The sequence below is a fragment of the Agelaius tricolor genome, unplaced genomic scaffold (genome assembly GCF_023055355.1).
Source record: "Agelaius tricolor isolate 1412-34295 unplaced genomic scaffold, bAgeTri1.0.p SCAF_7, whole genome shotgun sequence".
In the NCBI taxonomy this organism is placed as follows: Eukaryota; Metazoa; Chordata; class Aves; order Passeriformes; family Icteridae; genus Agelaius; species Agelaius tricolor.
In genome coordinates, this window is record NW_027269267.1 from 45,465,092 (window position 1) to 45,488,806 (window position 23,715).

At 40.0% G+C, this 23,715-nt stretch overlaps 2 protein-coding genes across 13 annotated transcripts in view; both read right to left on the reverse strand.

Annotated features, from left to right (window-relative positions):
- LMO7 (LIM domain 7) overlaps positions 1-7,688 on the reverse strand; it is a 132,247-nt gene extending 124,559 nt beyond the window's left edge. For 4 of the 12 annotated variants that reach the window (XM_071431065.1, XM_071431055.1, XM_071431056.1 and 1 more), the window contains exon 1: positions 7,530-7,685. In XM_071431065.1, the coding sequence (XP_071287166.1) occupies positions 7,530-7,667 (138 nt within the window). In that variant the 5' untranslated portion in view covers positions 7,668-7,685. Of the gene's footprint in view, positions 1-7,529 lie in introns of all 12 variants that reach the window. The other 8 variants (XM_071431053.1, XM_071431057.1, XM_071431059.1 and 5 more) reach the window with 3 other exon arrangements.
- A 4,281-nt stretch (positions 7,689-11,969) lies between these two features.
- Positions 11,970-23,715, reverse strand: part of UCHL3 (ubiquitin C-terminal hydrolase L3) — a 42,890-nt gene continuing 31,144 nt past the window's right edge. Inside the window, exons 7-9 of the mRNA XM_071431066.1 lie at positions 17,670-17,745; positions 15,019-15,077; positions 11,970-13,761 (exon numbers count right to left, since the gene is read on the reverse strand). Coding sequence (XP_071287167.1) covers positions 13,678-13,761; positions 15,019-15,077; positions 17,670-17,745 — 219 coding nt within the window. The 3' untranslated portion in view covers positions 11,970-13,677. The remainder of the gene's footprint in view (positions 13,762-15,018; positions 15,078-17,669; positions 17,746-23,715) is intronic.

Consider the following 23,715-nt stretch of genomic DNA (forward strand, 5'->3'; position numbering starts at 1 on the left):
TACCTCGACCCTGGGCACCTAGCAAACAGCTCCTAAATCATGTAAGGAAGAGAGCCAGGCAATAGGCAGAAGCAGGTGACTTGAGAAACCTCCAGGGAGAGAGATGGCTTGTCTGAGTTCAGGTGTCTGCTTCTCTTCATCCCACTAGTCAGCTGCAACCCAGCAGCGAGCTGCTGCCACAAGGCCACCTCCATCAACACTACCTCTTCCCTGGCTGGAGCACTGGTGTCCTTGCCTTTCAGGAGCCAAGCAAATACTAAATACCACAAAACACTCTGATTTTCCCCTGAGCCAGCTCACCAGAGCATCAGAGGAACACCACTGACACAGCAAAAGGAGGCAGGGGAAGCACAGGCCAAGCACGGGAGTTTCAATGACACCCTGCTGGGATAACATCTCGGCACTAACACAAAACCACATTGTCGTGGGATCTGCTGGAGGAGGACAGCTTGGCCCAAACAACAGATTTCACTGTTTGTGCTAGCTAAACTGATCTCAGCTACACTAACTCCTTTAAATCTGTGATACATTACAAGGATTTTGACTTTTTTGGCCAACACAGTAATAACTATTTCCCAAAGTTAGTATATTGTGTTCTTTTCTAATAGTAACAACTGAAAGCTGAATCACATCCAGAAACAAAACTGAGAACTTTCACATGAGCTGGTACCAAAAAAATGTGCCAACATTTGCACAACGTGTGCCAACACTGGCAAAAAAATATAAAGTGAGTCTTATAATCTTCATGCCCTTCCAAGATAATCCCAGATGTTTTGTACCACAAATGGAAAACACTGTTGAAATTCAGTTTCTCTATTCAATAAAATACAAATGAAAGTTTTACAGCTAAGTATCCAATTGGAAGCTAGCATGCTGTGAGTCAGATCCATACCTCTTTCTTTTCGTTGGAAAAATAAAAAATTAGCACTAATAATAAACGCTAAATTCACAACACCTTGCAGAAGCTCACAGCATGAAGAGCAACAGAACCTATTTTAAAGTAACTTATTGACTACATTCCTTTAAAGTTAGATTTTCACTTGGATTGACAGCATTCAGAAATGTGAAAAACAGCAAAACCAAAACACTCCTCCCAATATAATTTGGATAATAAGTGAGGTGTGTCAAGCACACCTTAGACCAGCAGAAGCATTTCTAGTACACTGGGTCTGAGAGCACATGCTGTTTTTCATTAAACTGCTGTAGCTGGAAAGCCTGTTTAGAAAATGATAGTTAAGAGCTATATTAGTCTTGTTAAGCAGAAAAGGTCGGGGTTTGTTTTGTTTTTAAAAATGTCCTGCAGGAGTGGATAAAGGAACTTTAAAGTGGAGGAGTGGTAGGTACAAGAAACAGCTGGAATGTATCTGGTTCTTACAACACAGTAAAACCCAAGTGTTTTCCAAAGCTCAGCAAGGTCACCATCTAACATAATATGCACAAGTGCTCATTATAAACTTAAAAATTTAGACCAAGAAAAGGACCTGACAAAGAAAAGGTGATAAAAGAGTAGTGGGGGAGGAGGGGGCAATATGCTAAATATGGAAATCATTATCATCTCACCTTCTCCCTAAACTATGGGCAGAAAAAAATGCTTGACCCCACAAAACTGCAGAAAGGATAAGGACACAGTTCAAAAAAACAAACTAAAGGACAGGAGAAAAAATGACAAAAGTAATGCCACAACTAATTATAGTTGCTAACCACAAAATACAGACTGGAAGAAAACAAAAGCCTGGTCAGAATTGTCTGCAGTTCCCCTTAAGCTGCAATGCATTTCCCCAGTATAGAAGACATACCCACTTCTACAGTCAACAAGTGAATTCTTTCTCAAAGTGCCTGCAGATGCTGCTTTCATGCAAAATTTTAATACAACGCTCAAAACTACGAAGAGAATCTTCCTAAAGGACACTACATTGTGAACTCAGCTCAAAGCTATGCATGCCCATCACACAGGACTATGTGAAGACAGACCTCTGATTATCCCTGAGAATTTCCAAATATACCCTTGAAAATATATAAACCCACCTTGCAGAAACCAGGAAATAGATTTTACTCTCAAGCAAAAATTAGTCCCATTTTTCTCTCAAACATATTACAGACACCTTTCCTGAGATCTGCAAGCAAGGGGACAAAGAAACAGAGAGAAAAGTGTTCAGCCAGATCAAAGGGCATTACTGTCACCCTCTCTCTCTAACACATTGTTGCTAGTCCTATTATATGGCATTTTACCACAGCACTCTCATAGTCTGCAGGCAATGGAGGGAATATTATTTCCAGGATTAAAATTCCCACAGTATTTACTTCACAACATGTACATTTACACATCAATTAATATTTATACATCAACTAGATACACTTAGATTTATTGCATGAAATACTCATTGCCAAGAATATACACACAGTAATAAAATATTGATGCATCCACCTAAAGCAGGGTTAAATACACCCCTTATGTAAACGTGAGCCAGGACTTTGGCAGCTGTGCTGTAAGAAGTTCTCCAGAAACCAGCCCACCCAGGTTTTATGACTTGACAGAATTACCCAGTATTAAACATGGTTTAGGGAACAGAATATATAGATTTTGCCTTCTCATTCACACATCTTTTATTCTAGCACTACTCTTTTTTTTTTTTTTTCATACTGATTAGTTCAACTTAAATAAAAGTACCTAAAAGAAGAGGATTTGAACAGTGAAATTAGTCTTCTATCTCCACAGTTATTCTTCCCATACCAGACTCTATGCATCAGATTCATGCTTGGGGGAGAAAGAAAACAAAATAATCACTGAGGTAAGATCTCTATGCAAATACAGGGAAAACATCACTGCTAGACCTCTAGCTGCATTTGCAGAAGCCATAAAAATATACAGGAGAAATGCAAACTCCAAACAGCTTTGAAAAAAAGAAACATTTGGTGACCACATGTCAGAGACCATTCCCTGAATTTGATTGCTGTACTGTTGGCCCAAACCAAAAGATTTCAATAAGTTGTCCTGATTCTCAAGTTTTATCCTCAAGCAGACTCTTTCTATGAAGTTACTTTGCAAATCTGCTTTTTCAATCTTCTGAGTAGGTTTGAGAGGGTGGGGGCAGGGGATGCACACACATATATAGAAATTTGTTTTCTCCTGGAAAAAGAAGGGAAAAAAAGGCCCTAAATAATTTCCAACATCCACTGTAATGCAATAACGCATGCAGCTGTCAATACACATCAGCATTCAAAATAAATAATTAAGCAATTTCACTATCTATTTAATGGTCATGACAGACAGGAGTGGCTTTAGTTGCCATCCAGATAAGCTGGGTTTTCTTCAGCTAACACTGTCTATTAAAATTGATAAAAACCTTATCTTGCTATATAAATCTTCATGGTAAAACAGCTCTCTCCATCACTGGGTAGAGTTAGCATCAGGAAAAACTTCTGCTGCAGTGTCCCTGTGTGAGCAGCAATTCCAGGATTCCAGGGTCCTGATTCTGACTCTCTCAAGACACTCTGATGAAGTTAGTACCTCTCAGAATAACTGACTTACAACTCTGTAGGACTTATCAGAGAAAGAAATTCAGCTCACAAGAAGAGCTGTAATAATTTGCAATATTAATAGTTACTTGGCTGAACACCCATTTTTCACTTCAGTGGATTTGTTGAAGTTGCTCCACATGCTTTCCTACAGCTTTGCAGCTTCACTCCAACAATTCATTCAGGCACACGCTTGCTGGCCACCCTCCACAGACTGGATCTGTACATTTGACTACTTCAGGGGGAAAAAAATTCAAGCATTATTTGCCTCAAGGCACTTTAACTAAAGATTTACAGACTTTGTGGGTCAGGTTTCAAGTTGCTTTAGCAAGCAATTTCAAACCATAGACATTTACCAGAATATTAGAATTTGTTTAAAACAGAGAAGTAGAATCAGAAGCTGAGACATTTTACAAGAAAACAGCATACACCTCTTTCCTCTCAAACTCTTCAAGGGCCATCACTCCTAAACAGTGAAGCATGTGTTTGGGGAGAGGCACTGTGTCTCCCCTTCATTCACAAGGGTGAACTTGGTGGTGGATTGCAGAAAGGGAGAGGCAGACTGCCCTCCCACATCTTGAGGCAGGAAAACAGACTCGGCAGTCTGGGATATTTAATAGCTGGGGGAAGAATGCTTTGGTTTGGAGGAACAGCTTTTGGCTTGCTGAAGTTATAATATGGAACAGAACGCAGTAAAACAATTTAACCCAGCTATTTCTAGCTTTGGCAAACAAGCTCTACCTTTCATAGAATGAGAGAAAATCCTGAGCTGGAAGGGACCCACAAGGATTAAGTCCAACTCCTGACCCTGGACAGGAGAGCCTCAAGAGTCACACTATGTGCCTGAGAGTATTGTCTCAACATTTCTTGAACTCTGCCAAGCTTGGTGCTGTGACTACTTCCCTGGGGAGCCTGTTCCAGTTTCACCACCTTTGGGTGAAAAACCTTTTCCTGATATCCAGCCTAAACCTTCCTGACACAACTCCATGCTGTTCTCTGGGGTCCCATCACTAGTCACTGGAGAGAAATCAGTGCCTGCCCTCTGTTTCCCCTCATGAGAAGTTGGAGACTGTGATGAGGTCTCTCCTCAGTCTTTTCTCCTTTAAGAAACTATTGTCAAGTCGTGGTACTCCAATGTTTTATTCTCAGCATGCACCATCTGCTCAGCTGAGGTGCCAAGTGAAGTCTGGGTGAGTTTGATCAGCACCACTTGCTCCAGGCAGAGCTCAGAAAGTGCCAAAAGTCTCAGATGCAAGAAGCCAACACCACTAAACATTGCTGACTTCTGTAGAAAGGACACCTGAGAAGAGCTTGAGTTTTGCCCAGAAAATGACCATTCCTTCCCCCAGAGAAGCAGACATCCTCAACAGGCAGCTCCACAGTGACTCCAGCTCTTGTTACAGGCAACATCCCCTCCAGCTCCCAACACATGAAACACAAGAAGTTGGGGACCACACTTTAAGAGGTCTTTGCACTATGAAGACTTCAGACATCCCTTGTCTGCATTATCATAAAATATGTCTCAACATGAACCTGAATTAAAGAACAAAGTCTTTCTTTAAGTAACACCAGATATCAGATGCAATTTTTTGTGGTTATTATTCTTAATCAAGCTCTTGTGCTTTTTTGGTTAGGGTTGTTTGGAGGCTTAGGTTGCAGGGGGTGGGGGGGCTTGGGGTTTATTTAGTTTTGGGGCTTTTTTTGTTGGTTTGGTTTTTTGGGGGATTTTTCGTAGCATAAGAACTAGGAACAAATATTCGAGGTCCCATGAGCCAGTGGCTGCCCTACAGCATGGAGAATTCAGCTGGGAACAGGCAGAAAAGGAACCTGACCAGGACACCGTTTTCTCTCACCAAAAACTTCAAAAAGTACAGGGTAACATTTTTTCATGGTTTTGGGGTATTTTTTACTCCTCTTGGGATCTGACAAATACAGCTGCTCATTCCTGTTACTAAAAAGCCCTCAGCTTCAAGGTTGAAGGTTTTTTTTTTTTAAGTCTCAGAGTCCATAAAATTCTCCATTGAAATACAGAAATATGTTAACAAAGCTTTCATTAGCAAAGGGAAAGAGTAACAGTTTACAAAGATATTTTGGCTTGTTCCCTTAAATACATAGTAGCTAGTGTCTGTATGCTTTCATCTCCTCTAATGTTAGGGAGAAGCTGGTACACAAAAACTTACCAAAACATCAGAAGTTCAAGTTCATAAATATTTGAAAATCTGCCTCCTCTTCAAAACTAATTGTTTAATCATTAGGACTCACCAAGTTTCACTGTCATGTGTACACCACTTTGTTTTGAGCAAGACTCACAAAACCTTGGGACATGCCTCATTACCCTAAAAATATCATTACTCTTCCATACAACAACGGAAATGGTTAGTCTTGGCTTTTTAATCCATCTGGATGTAAAGAGCAGAGAAACACAACAATTCTTCTGAAACACAAACCTCATTTCATAGGGAAATAAATATTTACATCTTCCTTTAACATTATGGAATTCCTAGCATCCTGTTTATCAATACCTTAAGGTTTGCAAGTTACTCTCTTTACAGTAAAATGTTTCTCCAAGGGGGAAGTTTAAAAGTTACTTTAAAATAAGAACAGCTTTCACATATCAAAGGATAGCCACACAAATCAGACTGGGCAAGGGGGAAGCTGAGCATGTTTTTTCCCCCTACACAAACAGCACACACTACATACTCACATTACTTTGCTAGAGCTCCCACATGCTACTGGCAGGCAAAGACACAAAACCTTTTGTAGGAATGGTACAACCAGCCAGTATCATATGAAATCTAATAATAATTAAAACAAATCCCCAATCCCTTAAAGTAGGATTTTCAAAGTCAACATTACATCACCTTAATGAAGCTTTTTAAAGTAAGCTTTGCCAATTTAAAGAAAGCAATGCAAGAAGGGTATACGTGAGAGAGGAATGCTTTAATTACTGAAACTCACAGCTAGCTCTTACAAAATTGACACACGGGGAAGCCAGGACTGTTGTAATTACCTACATTCACAGAGGATACAAAACTGACACTTGTGGAGGTCATTCACGATACCATTGCCTTTGCTGCGCTCACTTCAACATTCTCAATAGATTTTAAGCACTAGATGTCATTGTTTTACAGAGGAAACAAAGAAACCTGAACTCAGGTCTTGACAAGCTTTTAAAGATGAGGGGAAAAAAAGTTACAAACATCCTTTTTTTTGAATATTTCCTCCTTTCAAAGTTACTGCGTTAGTGGTTCTAACAACACTAAGTTTCACCTTCAGTGACTAAGCACAAAGAAATAAGCTTAATATGCTAAAATACATCTAAACCAGCACTCTAAAGCTCCTCTTTAAAAGCACACCACAACTCTGAGGGAGGCTGTTCAGTATTCCTAATATTTCTCAGCTTCCAAGCCATCAGCCTCTCTCGCTCAGCCCATGCTGCCCTGGGCACACTCAGGTTGTTCCTGGGTGTACCTTTCTCCCCAAGCTCTAGCACGTACCGCACCGGTGTGACTCGGGGTAATCACACAGAAACAGGGATATTTACGTCAAGCGCTGTGTGTAGTCAGACAATCATGTTTAAAAATAGGAGGGAAGAAAATGAGTGTTAATTTCAGGTTACTCTCTGTCCTGAACTCTTTCGAGACAGGAAGGAGTGTCTTTAATTCAGATTGTCTCGGAGCAAGCTCTACAGAAGTAATTTACAAGATGGCAAGAAATTATAAGCCTTAACGACAGAAGGGCAACCAAGCCAGCCTTTAATTTGGATTTGCGAGGAGGGGGCGGTGGCGATACTGCACAGACAGATTTCTACAAGTTGCCACGATACTTTCTAAAAATAGCAGTCCGCAGCTGCCCACAAAGAGCCCAGGTGTGGGGCCGCGTCCCGGGAGCCGCTGCCGGCCGGCGGGGCAGCGCTGCGCGCTCCGCCGTGCGGGGCTGCGGTGGGACCCCGGCCCGGGCAGGGACCGGGCCACCGAGGGGCTGGCACCCAGCAGCACCGAGAGACGCCTCACCTCCAGCCACCGCCGGGCTTCGGCGAACGCCGCCTGGAAGTCGTACTCCGCGTCCTCTCTCCCGTCCATGGCCAGCAGCAGCGAGCGGGGGGCGGCCGGCGCTCGGCGGGGCGGGGGCGCGGCGGCGGCCGCTGTCATTCAGCTGCCTCCTTTTAACGCTGCCCGCGCCGTCTCCTCCCCCTCCGCCTCCTCCCCGCGGAACTCCCCCTCCCGGGCGCTCGCTGGCGCTCCGCGGCCGCAGGAATCCGAAGAGCCGCGGGCCGTGTGGCAGCGCCGGGACCCCCGGGGCAGCCGCACGGCCGGGAGGGGCCGCGCCCCCGCGGGCCTGGCGGCTCCCTCCCGCCGGGACGCGGCGCCCCTCGCGCTCCCGGCCGCTGGAGGCCGCCCCCGGCGGCTCCCGCCCCGGCGCATACCAGGAATAGCTGGGGACAATCGCACCTTTCAGGGCCGGCCCCGTCGCCCCGGCCCCCGCCACCTGCCGCCCCGCCCGGCCGGGACTGCCCAGCGCCCTCCCTCCCTGCGGCAGGGCCGCGGGAGCCTCGGGAGCCCGGGCCGCCTCCCTCACCTCCGCTCCGATGGGGCTTCCCCGGCCAGCCACAGGCAGCTCTCCCGGGGAAGCGGCTCCACGCTCTGCAGCGCTGTCCCGTCTGGGGACGAAGTTAGGAGCCTTTTCCTCAGCTACGGGAGGCATTAGAGACCCACGCTCTGTTTTGAGCGCTTTTCCTACAAAGTGACCGAGGCGGAGGTGCCCTGGTTCAACTGGAGGCGCACGGCTCGGCTTCCGTGCTTCCCTCCCCAGCCCCGCTAGCCTCAACTCCGGTTTAGCTCCCACTACCCACCCTAGTGCCCATTGCTCTGGCTCATTCTAGTCCCTGTGCCCGGCTCACTGCAACAGATTTTTTGCGACTCCTCCATTGCACACGCTATCCCAGGCTCAGAGCTAAAGCCCGGTCTCAGCACGGCTTCACCGTGGACCTGGGTGGGAGCTGCGCTGAGCTCTGCCCGCTGCGGTGACCACAAACGTGGGGCAGGTTGGGATCACGCCGTGCTGCAGCAAACCGGAGCACGGGAGGCAGCAGGGACATGGTTTGCTGGCTGAACACAGTGAAATCCTTTCTTCCAATACAGAAGTGGACAAGTGCTAAGCAGAAAAGTTAAGTATCAGGGAAAAGAGCCGTTTTCTATAATACTAATCCACAGCATTAGGTTGTTGTGTTTTGGCTTTGGTTTATTTGGGATTTTCAGAGTACTAGATTTCATTTTCAGATTGTATTTAAGCTCTCTACTCCTACCTGAAAGGAGGCTGTGGCGAGGTGGAGCTCTATCTCTTCTCCCAGGTAACAAGCAACAGGACAAGAGGAAATGGCCTCAAGTTGCACCAGGAGAGGTTTAGATTGGATATAAGGATAAATTTTTTCAATGCAAGCATGGTCAGGCATTGGCACAAGCTGCCCAGGGATATACGGGAATCACCATCCCTGGAAGTGTTCAAAATGTGTGCATATGGTACTTGGGGACATGTTTTAGTGGTGAACATGGCAATGTTAGTTTAACATTACGCTCAATGATCTTAGAGGTGTTTTCCAGCCTTCACAATTCTATGATCTTTTCCTACTTGAACTTTTTGTAGTGTTTTTTTTCTTCCCATGTCTTCTAAGTAAAACTGAGTTGCTGCATGCATCTTTTGCTTTTACAGCCCATGGCAGAACGTATGTAATTTTTAAAGGACTACTGAGAAAAGATAACTTAAAGCTATTGTACTACACTTCTCCTGAGATGCTGACTTGGGAACACATCTTCTGTTTTACAAAAACCTTCTTAGAATGGAGAATAAGAATTTTAGATCAACAAGCCAAGAAGCTATGAACCATCAGTTTCTGTAGTATATGGAAATCAGTGTTGCTGGTGTTAGACTCAGGAGGGAAAATGCAGTGACTCTGGCTGAAATAAGTTCCACAGGAGATATTTGGCCTTTTATTAAAGTTACAAATGTATAGAAATTATGTAGTTAGCTCCTCACCATGGTATGATTTGAGACATCTATGCTATGGAGCCAGCAAGGAATAATATGATAACCAAAGCTGTAATTTCAAGGGGTTTTTTCTTACCCTTTTTTCCTGTTCCAAGCTAGATCAGCCACAAGACCAGATACAAATGAAGAATCTGCATTTTTCTTGAGTGGGAAGCCTGAACGTCAGAAAACAACCCTCTCATCTCACTATTTAACATCCATGATTACAAAGCTTAAAAATGTCTAAATAAAACATGTATCAGCTACTGCTGCTGGCTGACATCAGTTTGCATTACCTGAGGTTACCAAACATTTTTCTGGCGAACCACAGCAGCCTTTCTCCAGTTTTTAAGGACTTTCACTTCATCTAAGAGTACAGTGCTTGTCCCTAAGCAGGAGAAAGTAACTAAGAATTCTATAAAACAGGCTTCAAAAGAGGTCATGTTAAAAAAAAAAAAATCACATTTCTCACTTATTTCTGGTTGCTTTATTTCACTTCATAACAAATCAAGTCACTTTTCTTACAAATGAAATGTTTAATGTTTTAGATCAAGTAATTCAATAATTTGAGTAATCATGTAATTTGATTAAGTGTTGAAGTAGACTGCATGGATCACAGCAACTTTCAAGTCAAAGTTCCTCACTAAGTAAAAAAAGTTCCAACATGTACATCTCATCCTCAAAGTGAATTTTAAATCAACTGTCACAGATAAATTATCTATGTGAGTCTGAGCAACCAAAATAGTTTTATTATTCCTTTGCACTAACAATGTAAGTCACCAGTCCTAGATCAGAGAAAGATTACCAGATATGACTGCTAATTGTTGCTGTCAAAAGTAGCAAACGTAATATTGTTCTACCAGACAAAAATAAACCCTTTCAATGTGTGTGCTCCAAGGGATAAGTCAAGCAACAGCTTACGTCATATTCTTTTCAAGGAGAGTTCTACAAATTTTTGACACAATAATATTTTCTACCAAGGCAGGCTTCTTTCTTTAAGGAAAGACTGTATTTATTTTGTAAGTGTGGGCTGTTAAGTCTCTTTATTTTCAAACGTACATTTCAATGTCAGAAAACAACTTTCTTCTTCTTCCCTTAACTGAATCATGCAGCTGAAAGGAAAGGGCATTGTACTGGTTATTAAATTATGATTTCTTCACAAAATGTCTGTAAATAACATCGGAAAACTTGCACCAATATACTTAAAAAGCTTGAACAATCCTGACAGCTTAATAGCACACCAGCTCCACTCAGCTAAAATTAATGCAAGCGTGGAGCATGCATCACCTCCTCACTCCTACACACACCATTTCCATAAAATGGCGTGTACAGCCAGTCCAGACTGCAGAGGCTGAAGAGGGATCTCCTGGCACTGCGTGCCCATGGTCAAGCCACGCTCCTCCACACAAAGGTGTTGAGGCTCTGGCAGGGCTGCACAAGTTAGAAAATACAGTGTTATTTTCCCACGGAGCTTGAGCTAATAAGCAGAGATTGTACAGCTCAGGCGATGATGCAGACACTGGGGCATCACAGAGCCAAAAGCACCATGGGGTCTGCAGGGTTTATCAGCCTCTAAGCAGGACCTTGCTTGACTTTACAAGTCAGCCAAGTGTTCATACTTCACTTTTTTAACCCATGTTATACAGGTTATGTCAGTGAGGGAGATATTCCAGCAGCTTGTAGATCCCTTTACTTCCTGTGCTCCTCAAGACAGTGCCAAAGCCTGTGCCAAAGCATGGCCTCACAAGCTCTGGAGGGCTCTTACACTGTACATGTTGGGTGAGATGAATTTCTGCAGAGCAGTCTTTCACAGTTTCTACCAAGAGACCATGCAGTGAGCAGATACAGTTCAGCATAAAAACTAGTGCACCACTCTTCCTTTGGCATCTCAAAATGTACCATCTTACATTTTAATAAACCAGAAACTAACACTGCAAATAAAAGAGGGAAACCTTACCCTGCAGAACAACTGATTTGAAGACTATGTAGATGCTAAGCAAAACTACAATACTGCCAAAATACTAAGAATTCTTATTCATAGGATTTTACTTAAGATTCAAGATGTATTTTTCAGCATGACCACAGAAAATCCCCCCCAAATTTACTATTCTAACCTTATCATGTTTGTCCTGAATTTGTCTAGTCAGTCCTTTTACCCAACAAGGAGCTCCACTTCGGAAGGGATTTTGCAATAAACAGCTGCACAAAAACAGAGACACACCATTGATTACTTAAACCCACTTTTGAACACTGAAGAGATGAGACATTTCTCTAGAGACGGATGTATCTTGTTTAACAGCCTTGAACTGCACTTCCTCTCCATCCTCACCCTCTCCCCTATTCTAAAAGGGCCTTATCTATATTAACTATGGCTTACTCAAAAGGCAATCCTCCAAGTCACCATTAGCTTAAAAAATGCAATATCCCAATTCAGTGGTGACAACCTTTATTTGATTTTGCTGATATTAGCAAGAAGACAACACAGCTGGTTCGGTTACTAAAGCCTCTGATTTTTATTTAAAAGCAAGTTTCAGGACTTTACTAATGAGCATGGCAACATAAACCAAGTCTTAATGATACTGCATTTTATTGGGGTGAAAAAGCAAAAGCTTCAAAAATAGAAGCTCATTAGTGTTATTCTTCTCCTTTGCTTTTCCAAACAGCTCACTTATAGAAAACAGACTGTTGCTGTTACTGGCCTCTCCAGGTGACATGTTTTAGACAGACACGCCAACTTTTTCTTTAGAGTGCAAGAGATGTTCTTAAGTGATAAGACAGACTCCCAGGCCTCTTTCTTTTCTATAAAGAAGGAAAACTCTGCCAGAGTGCTTCTGGCATAACCCCATTCATTTTTCCTGCAATGACAATTGATAGAGAATGAAAGCACCCTCTGGGACATGGAGGGCTCAGTTTCCTTTGGCAGTGGGTTTGATTGGAAGCAAACCTAAATTATTCCACTTCAAAGGAGTGAATAAGGAATACTTTTCTGGAATGTCAAAAACACACACATTAACCCAAACCAATCTTCACAAGAATCCTAAAGTGTTAAGATTGCTTAGCTAAAAAACCAAACCCAAAACCAAACAGGAAGATCAAACTCAAAACAACCACAATGTTACTGATTCAGGTATAGAATTGGTCAACAGTACCTTAAGATCAGTGGGTGGAGTGGGAGGGATGGCACAGGGGAAGCATCTGATAGCATTCAGTAATGCCACCTGACAAACTTACAACAGATATTCCAACAGGGGAGAAAAGTATATGACTATCATGGCTGCCTTAAAACCTCCAGTCTATTTGTTGTTGCTAAACAAACTTCATTACAACAATCATCACTTTTCTATCATTTATTTCAGTTAGGTGAGGTACTTCACATTGCTGTATTCAACTGTGTGTGCCCTCCACAGTCCTACCATTTGAATTTCCTAATGTGCCTTTTTGGGGGGAAAAACCCATGTCATTTTTCCACATATAATATAAATAGCAAATATTGGTTTAACTAAAGTTTTTGGACAATTTATTAACATTATTAGACTTGAGAAACAAAGTGAAGTTTTATTAAAAATGTAAACATTAGGATAATTTTAAAATGTTAGTGCTCACCAACAGTAAGAATAGTCCTTTTTCTGCCTATTTTCTTCCACACATTTATTTAAAAATAATGCACTGAAAAAATTTTTTTTTCACTTGAGTCACCTGAAGAAGTTCTTATAGTATTCTTCCACCATTATAAATAAAAGATGGAGATAGCCTCATACTCCAAGTTTTCAGCCATATCACCATACTCCACTCAGAATGTTATCTGTGCATGATACAAATGATAATCCTGCTCTAAAGCAGCTCATCATTATTACAAGGAAATATCACAGACAGTAAGTCCCAAAACTTTTAAGGGGGTGGAAGGCAAAAAACCCACCACATAAAAATCTTGCACAAAATGCATGCCTGTATAGAAATACCCAAAGTTGCTGTAGGAACAAGCAGCAAAATATAGCAAGGACAAATGCAAAGTTTATTCCACGTATGCTACAATTAGTCAAGATGTTAGGGAAGTATCAAAATTTGTACTATTAACATATGGCAACAGTTTTATTCTTACAATACATTGCAATAGAGTTGTCTCACAGGAAAAGGCTTTTAAGCTGCAGACAGTGCAATTGCATTGAATCTTAATTCTTCTGGGTCACGTTCCATGAATTTCTTGCAAACTTCTATTGCATCCTAGGGGAAAAAAGTACAAAGAAAACCAAAATGAAAAACAGTATAAATCCTATTTGTTATTAAAAACCAAACAAAACACAACTGAAATACGAAAATATGCTTTATCCAAACTAGGCCCAAAATGGCTTTTTCCATAAAGGTTTACTAAATAGTGTGACAAACTTACATAAATGGTATTTCTGATGTGACTCAAGATTACTTACAGTGCTCATATGGGCAGCCTAAAAGAAAAAGTTTTATGAAGGACCTTTAGCAATGATAATTTTTGTGACTGAATATTACTTTGTGCAGCAGATGTGTTGCTTTTCTGACTTTCTAAATGCATCTCTGAAGTTTGCCTTAACAAGTACTGCTGCCTTCAGAAATTTTTCCTTTGTTTCAAGATGAATCTAAGCTGGGTGGGGTAATTGAAAAATTTTAAGTAATTCCTTCATCTAGCTTTAGGGTGCAATCTGGAGAACACATGTTATCAGCAAAAACAGGAAAAAGACACATACGGAATAAGGAAAGCTTTATCCAATTTCTTTCCCTGTCCAAGCAAGCACAAATTATTTGCAAATTTTACAGACATTAGTCTATGCTTCTAGACTACAAAATAATTTTCTATTTTCTTTGTTTTAGTTTCTCTGGTTTCTTCCTTTTGTAATACTAATCCAATCTGGATATCATAAAACTCAGATCTATGCATTGACTTCTCTCAACTTCAACTTGGCATCATTCTGTGGGGATGCCAGTTTATCCTCCTAACTCAGTGTATCGCTTTCCAATTAGTTTCTCAGCTCATGACACAAAGAAGCACCCAAAAGAAGATGTGATAGTAGAGAAGAATGATCATTAGGAAGGGTCAGAAGGGAAATCAGCTTCTGTCTAGCGTGACACCAATCAAACTATAAACCAAAGGAAAGAGAATGAAAAATTGTAAGTTTTCAGTCTGCTAACTTCTTGTTAGAGGTACTAATTGAAAGGAGCAGGAGTATATGAAAATCTAAGCACAGAAGATAAGTCAGTCTGATCTTGTAGTTGACCCTTATGATATTTATGTTACAATACTCTCTCATCCACAGCCACAACGTAAGTGTTCCAAAATATCTCTTTTCAAACCTAATTTGGCCTCACCATCCCAGTTGCTCTATTCCTCATCCAACTATAAATATAGCTAGACTTGTATAGGTATTTTCATGTATCTATTTTATAAATTTTGTAGAAACACAGCAAGAATTTCATATAGCACCATTTAAGAAGGTTCTGTATCCCTACCTCTAAAAAAGAGTCATCGCTGGTTTCCCCATGGTTTATCGGAAATGGCTTGCGCCCATCTGTTGAAAGACAAAGTGGGATTGAATAACACATTTATAAAATTATAAAAGCTTCATTTTTTTCAGTTAAAACTATTTAAACAGATCTTTTGTACTTCGCTTTCCAAAATGCTATCGCATTTTTCATAAAGTTCACACATGCAGCTAGCTGTTCCCTGGTCTCTCCACTGCTGACTGCTTCTACCAGTATCATTATATACAATCTGTTGCTTTTAAAAAATAATCCAATCAAAACAATGAAATATTTTTCAGTATTTAATTTGAAAACTTCAAAGCTGTAAGATGCTGTTGGTTTAGTGCTGGTATAGTACTTCAATTTTTCAAACAGAATAGAAAAATTTCAGCTACGCTTGATGGATTTACACAGACAGACAGCTGTAGGTCTGTGGTGTTTGACAGCTGTGATCAGGGACTCCACAACAGACCAGAGTAGTAAACCCACCATTCTGAAGAGTCTGGCATCACTGAAAATGTTTCTGTCATTTAAAATAAATTAGCAAACAAAACCCAACAGCTCTAAATATTTAGTATTTTCACAGCATTTAAACAGGATTGCTATGGTTATTTTTCTTACATGTTTTTTTCCTTGCATTTCCAATAGAATAATGCTTGTCATTCTCAGCATTTAAAAAGAATTTCATTCATATAAATATGCTTCAGGTTACTTGCAACGAGTTAACAGTATGAAAACTTATGTGAGGTTATCTGAAATATTTCTTTAAAAATATAAAACAAAATCGCTTTTGGCTCTGTCTTCCCTGTAAAAGGCTTTTCCCTCCCCAAAGATGCCACCAAAGTTGACAACACTTCCAAACTACATTTTCCATAACTAAAAATAGATTTGATGTTGAAAAACATTTGGATTTATATGAACAAGATGTTGTTCATTATTGTAATTACCATGGCTGCAGATACAAGGCAAAACCCTCAGAAAATGCCAGGGAAACAGAACTGAATTCCCTGCACTGTTGCAAGGTAAGTTTACCTTAATTTTGGGGCTTTTTTGTGTCCATATTGGCAGAACCACATTTTAATTTCACATGTCTATAAATAATGTGTTTTTTAATGACAGAAACATCACATATATTTAATATCCATGTGCTTCCTTAGCATTTTCTGCATGCCAAAGCCCACATGCTGCCCACACTGTCTGAAGCCAGTGAATCAACTGAAAAACCATCCATTTTACTACTTTTAAGGTGGGGGTTTTTTGCTTCCTTCCACTGCTACAGAGAGAAGTTATTTTAAGAACAAAAGACATAGTACTATTGACATTCCACTGTACAGTAGAGCTAAATGCCTCTTCTCCTTCTAATTTGTTATTTTTAGGAAAAATTCAAATGGGCCTTCTCTCACATCATACCTACAGAAATTGGGTAAACATGCTCATCACAGTATGTAGTCTGCTTTTCAAGCAGCATAAATTAATGGACAATGAAAATTTATCACAGCACACAACCAAAAAAAGTGAAAGTCGTCCCTTATGCCTTGAATCTAGAGTCATAAAATATTTATTGCATCCTACAGTACTTACCTTTTTGATCTAGTCCACTGACAGATAGACAGCATCATAAAATACAAAAATGTGTGCCTATTGGTTATGACTTATCCCTGGTAATACCCCTTAGATCAACTTAATATTAACATAAGCACTTCTTATATACTGCTTATGCCCCATGCTGTGATTACTTATCACCTGTTAAGGGCATTGCTTAATTACATGCTGATTTTCAAAAGATGAAAGTCTTATCACCACAAAATACTGCAAAAATTATGTTAGGAAAGATCAGTGACTTGCAGTTTTTACATGCTGATCTGCTTGCTGGATTTCTGAAGAGCCTGCTGGAAAACCTAGTTGCCCAGCAACATATTTAAGATTGGAGTCATTAGAGAATATCTGAGCAAAACTAAGTGCTACACAATCTGAACAGGAAAAAATAGCTGTATTTCAAAAAATAAGGACTACTGTTGCACAGTTAACTGTCTACTGACCACAAAAAGTAGAGGAAAAAATACCAGACTATTACAAATAAGTTGCAGAGTGTTAACATCTCTTAGTAACCTGACTACATAATTTGAGTTAAAACATTATCACTTATACTGTGCTTATTAAGCACAGCTGCTTAATAATATAGCTAACATTTCTGAAGTGGCACACAGTTAATTTAATACTTCCACAAGCAGCTTGGGAACATAAACATAACAAATGTCCTGTGAAATTTTGAGTGTTTATCCATTTTTCCTGCTTCCTGTCCTTATAAATGCCCATAGAAGTTTGGATGCAGTCTAGTATTCTGTACCATTTTATCTTAATAGGATGGAGTTAAGGGAAGGAAAACACTAAGACCCAAAAAACAAACAAAAAATCCTAATAAACAAACAAACAAACTCCCTCTCCTCCAAAAAAATCCCAAAAAACTAAGAAGAAGGCTGCAGTTGTTTGAAAGAAATCCCCAGACCCTAAGATGCAGCTGAAAAGAACCTAAGCCCAACATAACATCAAGAAATCTCTCTGAAACTTTGACAGTTAACAGCATCATTACTTGAATTTGTTTCTAAAAAATGGAGAGAGTGGATAAAAAGTGTTCTTACCCAATTCATAGAGATGACCACCTACATTAACTAATGCAATAAAGTGAAGATCTACTTTTTCATCTATACTTGGTGCCTGCAAGACAAAACAAGACAAAAAGAAATTGCGTTTATTGAACTCTTATTGCTATATGAGTAATGAGCATGTATCATCATAATATAAAAAATACCTGGACAAAAGAGATTACAATTGGGAAGCACATTCTGGATTTATACAGAATGGCAGAAGTCAAGTGAGGAACATTTTGGAATACAAAGGAACTGTCTGCAATGCATTTATCAGTAAGAATCCATGCATTAAAGTATCTGGAAATACTTCTGATTACAGCTCTACATAAAAGCTCTATTTTTCATAACTGAAGTAGAAGTAAAATCAGCTCAAATACATAAACATCAAAAATAGACTTTCATATAAATAAGTAATCCTTCGCTAATCTTTCTCCCATAACAAAGTGATGCAGGACTCAACTTTGAAATGGTAATATTTCAGAACTGAAAATATTCACTGGTCAAAATAATTTTTTCCTCATAAGCCAACCCCAGTTAACCAGTTTCCTCTTCACAGGCAGTCAAAACAAACACATCTTAGGTGGGGAGGAAAGATAATTACCAGAGGTGCTCAGACTGAATTTTCCAAGTGGTATCATACTCATTATACCCAGTAAGGACTGAAGTGCAGTGAAAGCACCAAGTGACACAACATAAAAAATGCTTACAGTGAGTAAAGATCCACCTTGCCCAGTACTGTGCTGGCAACTACCACAAGCAGCAAAAGCTTTTGCAGAAGTTTGTGGGCATCCAGAGCATGGTGCTCCACCAACACACGTTCCCAGCACCTGCTGAGCAGTGGTGTTGGAACCTGTGAGCCAGAAGATCATTCATCACTTCTGAGCCAAAAGCTCTATCACCACTGTTGTGTTCAATAGCAACTGATGGCATTAATTCCTTATCAGTCTGTCCAGTCTGCACCTGAACACAATTTAAGATGATATTGTTTTGGTCAAATGGGAAAAAGGACTTCAGGTTTTCTTCATTATCAAAAATCTGACTTGTGTGAAAATGTACTTCATGTAATTTTCTTTCATCTTTTAATTACTGCTAGGCTTACATGAATTTTCTAAAAGACTCCAAAAATGTACAAACTTGCTAAAAACAGATTGGAGTGTAAAATAAGTTGTAGAACCTCAAAGTCGTATCATCTTTTAAAGATTGGGCTCAAAATTTCCTTTTTGATGATGGCCATGAAAAAAGACTTTAAAAGATGATATAAATTGAAGAAATGTGGCAAACAACCAGAACAACTGAGTGAAGGACAAGAAGTCACCACAAGTCCTTCAAATACATTAAGAAGGCCGAAGAATGCAGCGCTGTGGAGGAACTGCCAACAGCTTACAGAAATTCTGTGCAGCAAGCTCAAAAATGGGAAAAAAAGAAAACAAAATACCACACAACTTCCCTTCACTGTCATTTAAGATTTATCTCCATGACCAGTTAGAAGTGCAAAAGGCACAAACACCCTGTTTCATCACTGTTTCAGAGAGCCTAGAATGGAGAAAAGGCATTCTGGCCACTGAAGATGAGGCATCTCTCAAAGGGCCAAGAGGATCTTTCCACCAGAAATTCAAGCTGTCTAAGTGAAATGGCCTTTGATAATTTTGTTTCACAGAAAGCCAAACAGAGCCAGGACTTAGCAAAACCAAACAGCTCCAAGAACTTGACTACTCCAGTTGCAAACTTCAAAGTTTGCAAACTATGGAAACCACAAGTTTCCATAAAACCACACAAGACAGCAGGTAATGTCCAATCATTGTTATTGCTATTGACCACCCAACTTTTTACAGACATCTAAACTGTAGTGCTACAAAAGTGTGCAGGCAGGCAAGGCTTGTAAAATCCCACATTGTCACCTAATTCCCTTCATAGACACATCACTTCACAGCTGTTCACTTATCAATTAAACATATCAACTAAGAAATCTGGGATTTAGAAATTTCATGGTTAGGGGGAAGACCACTGCCAGTTAGTGTCACTTTAGGAAGGAGGTGGCTTAACAATTTAAAGCCTACATCTAAACATACTCTACCTGGGCTCAAGGTGACATGAAGCAGGAGAGTACATCACTATTTCAGAGGACTTTGAGATGTTCAGGAGTTGATTTTTACCACATTTAGAAACAACATATAGTTGCCCTTTTGACCATTTTGGGTGTTAAGTTCTTTGTCAAATTCTAATAAACACCCTTTCTCTAGAGAGACACCATTGGCATGCTTGGAATGCTGAGTCTATATATAGAAAGAAGATGAATAAGTAAGCCATCAAAAAAAGCATGATTGACTTTTCATAAAGTTTACTTAGAGACAGACTGCTATAGAATCCTGCTGAGTTTTTGTACAAGACTAATCTAAATAACATGCTTTCAGTGTGCTATTGCCATAAACCGTGAGAAATGCTGTGTTTTTACACTTTTAATTCCCCAATCCCAGAGAGAATGAAAGTGCCATGCCATTATTAAGTTTTCTACCATATGTTCTAGTGTATGCAGTCTCCTTCCATTAAGATTTCTTTTCATCTAATCTAGATAGCAGTAAAGTTGATTTTTACATTTCTTGAAAAATTAGGATTTCAATAATTTTTGACAGAAAAATATTTGCATAATCATAAGCACAACGAAAAAATAAGGTCTAAATAGACACAATGACCTAAAACTTTGTATTATAAAAATCTGTTGTTTATAACTTAAGCAAACAAGTAACTGGATTAATCTTTCCCAATGTGATGAATCTGATTCAAAATCCCTCCACTCCTCTCCTCCTTAGGGAAAAAGCCCCCAACACATCCATATGCGTGCAAGCACACTCAAACACGCACAGACACCACATGAAAAACCTAGTCAGGCCAATTTCCACTTCACTGGGAAGCCCTAGAAATTCTAACACTTGAACCAGAAGACTTTAAATTTCAAAGGAATGGAAAAAAGTGGGAATGTCAGCTCCAGCGAGATGTCTTTTGTGGTCTCCTCAAAAAGCTACTACACCTTTGGCCAACTTTTCAAGTTTCTAATAAAGTGTCTATGTGAATGTTTAAAAGAACAAGGAGCAAAGCTTTAAGAAGCCTTCCTGCACATTCATCATGAAGAATTACTTAGAACAGTTACAGAGGATTTTCTCTTGATTGCTCTTCTTGTCAAAGACCACAGTAACACAGACATCAATGAAGTGTTCAGATTATCTGTTCCTCTAGATTTTTTCACTTAAAAGCCCCGTCAGTGTGCAAAAGGAAAAAGCACACTTGAAGGACCACATGTGTGTATGAACCACAAGGAGAAGGACATGGGAGTCTAAATTATGTGACTGTCTTATCAGGATTTGGAACTGACCTATAGGATTCAAGACTCATTTTTCAAGTCTTCTGAAGAGCTGCCATGCTGAGTACTGGAAATGTATACTTCTCTCCTATCCAGGGAAGACATAAAGAGGAAGAATACCAGCACCTTGAGTAACTTACAAAACTTATGTTATGGTTGCAATCACAGTATAAGAAGTAAGTTTTGGTAATTTGGGTCAGTAGACATAATTTTTCCAATTTACTTCTCCAAACTAAAAACATGCTAAAAAATAAAAACCAGAAGACTCAAAACTGATTTAAAGAAGAAAAATACAAGTTCAGTGCTCAAAGAGATGGTTTTGAGAACATCATCTCAAATGTAACTTTTTTCCAAGGAATTAAGGTAACATTCAATGATAATAACACACAATATTTTCATGAATACTCAGTTGCACACACAAAAGAAACAGCCAAGGTTGTCTGCCCTCTAATTTTGGATATTACATTAAAAGTACTTAAATATCAGAGTCCCTGTTTTTCAGAGGATTTGACTGCCTTCTCTGCTAACCTGAACATTCAAATTGAATAATAAACAAGTGCTGACCTTTGTGAGAAATCAATTTGAATTGACTTGTCTCAGATCAATACCCATTAGTTCATGCTATTGAAACAGAACCTCTACATTTCTTCCTCTAGCAGGAATCAAATCTATAATAAAAACTGCATTTCCCAAAGTTTTTACAATATAAATGATAACCCTTCCTATGCCTTCTTGTACTAAGAAATTCCTTTAGTTTTACCTTTCACCAGTGCATGCTGCCCTCTCCTCATGAACTAAACCAGTCTTTCTAGTTGTTGCACTAACCTTCAGAAACCCAATAGTACACGCCACATCACTGTTTGCCCAATCATGTCAGCCTGTCTAATAAAGTATATTTCATCACCTGCACAGTTTCTCTTGCAATGCACTTAGACCATTATCCCAATCTAAAAGTTGGTGTTCAACTTTCATGCATTTTGAATCTTTTGATCTTCAAATGTTGCTAAGTCAAGACATAACTGTTTGTCAAATTTATGTGCAACTGGTTTCTTCTCCTAAGAACTTCATTTCTGTGACAAACTTACAACTGAGAAAAAAATGGTCTTGCTCTCATGGATCCACTGAACAAGCCTTACTACAGCCTGCTTAAAATGTATTTATGAAAGACCACATTATAAGAGCAGATTCAGTGTTACATGACAGTTTTCAGGCAATTTCTTCCAACTATATCTTGTATTTTTATTATTCCCTTACGCTTGCTTTTGAAAGGAGAAGCAAAGCAAGAAACCTCACAAACCAGTTTAGTAGAATGCTTTGCAATACAGGTAGTGACTGGGAAAGGAAAAAGCCACTTGATGTTAAGTCAAGAAACTGGCATCAGGAGTCTGTTAAGTTATGGAAGAGTACTGAAGACTGATAGGGAAGAGACAATTTTGCAGAACCTTCAAGAATAAAAAATTCAGATACATCCAATTGAAAGATCATGACAAAAACATCTACAGTTTTAAGAGAAGAAAAAAACCTTAGAGGTTTATCTACACCAGATATTACAAGAAGCCGAAGAAAAACAGATCCAAAAAAGAAGACTACTAGGTATGGTTTATATTCAATAAATTCTGAAGTAAAATGGAAAAAGTGATGCAATTGCTGTTGAATAGATCAGACATCTGTAACTTCTGTTTTGCAGCATGGGATGTGCTTGGGCAAATATACTGTGTAGGACTGTGAAAGGCATTTGGGTCTCAGTTAAAGTACTGCAACTAAAACAAAGATCACTGGAATGATGGTCACAAGTTTTCAGTAAGACTGTTTCTGGCTTTTTCTCACAAAACAGTGACATCTCTATTCATGCTCAATATACTGCAGTGTGTTTGTCATATAAAAGGCAGCAAAACCTAAGGCAAACAGAAACACTAAAAGAATAGATGATCTGGAAGAGAAAGTGATGAGGATGGAGGGAAAGTCAACATTACTAAACAAGCATGCTGTTAGCTTATCTTAAAAATTTGCCACATCTACTGCAATTTATCAGATTTGTACAGAACACTTCAGGACAGTATTTTCAATTTTTTCCCCCCTCCTAATATACGTTCTGAACTCATCTAGAGACCTACTCTGAAAGGATGTATTGGGTCTGGCAGAGATGGGGCTCATTTCCCCAGAGCAGCCCTCCCAGTGCTGAGCTTTGCACTGGTAGCTGGGAAGGGGCTGGTGACACCCAGTGCTGTGGCCACTGCTGAGCAGCGCTGGCCCTGCATCCCTGCCCTCTCTCACATCTCACCCTCACCAGCAGGACAGGGGTGGGCACAACCCTGGGAGGAGACACAGCCAGGACAGGTGGCCCCAACTGACCAAAGGGATGTTTCTGTATCATATGAGGTCTGCTCAGCAATGAAATCTAAGAGAAAGGAGGAGGAAAAAGGGAAAAAACCTAATAACATTAGTAATTGTGACAATTGTCTTCCTGGCCAACCACTACACACACTCAAGACTGGCTTCCCAGGAAGCGTCTGGACATCCCCTGCTGATGGGAAGTACAGAATAAATCTTTTGTTTTCCCCTGCTTTCATGTGAAGCTTTTGCTTTACTGAACTGCCTTTATCTTGACATACGAGTTTTTTTTCTCTTATTTTCTCCCCACCCTGGCCTGCAAAGGAGAGGAGTGACAGAGCAGCCTGATGG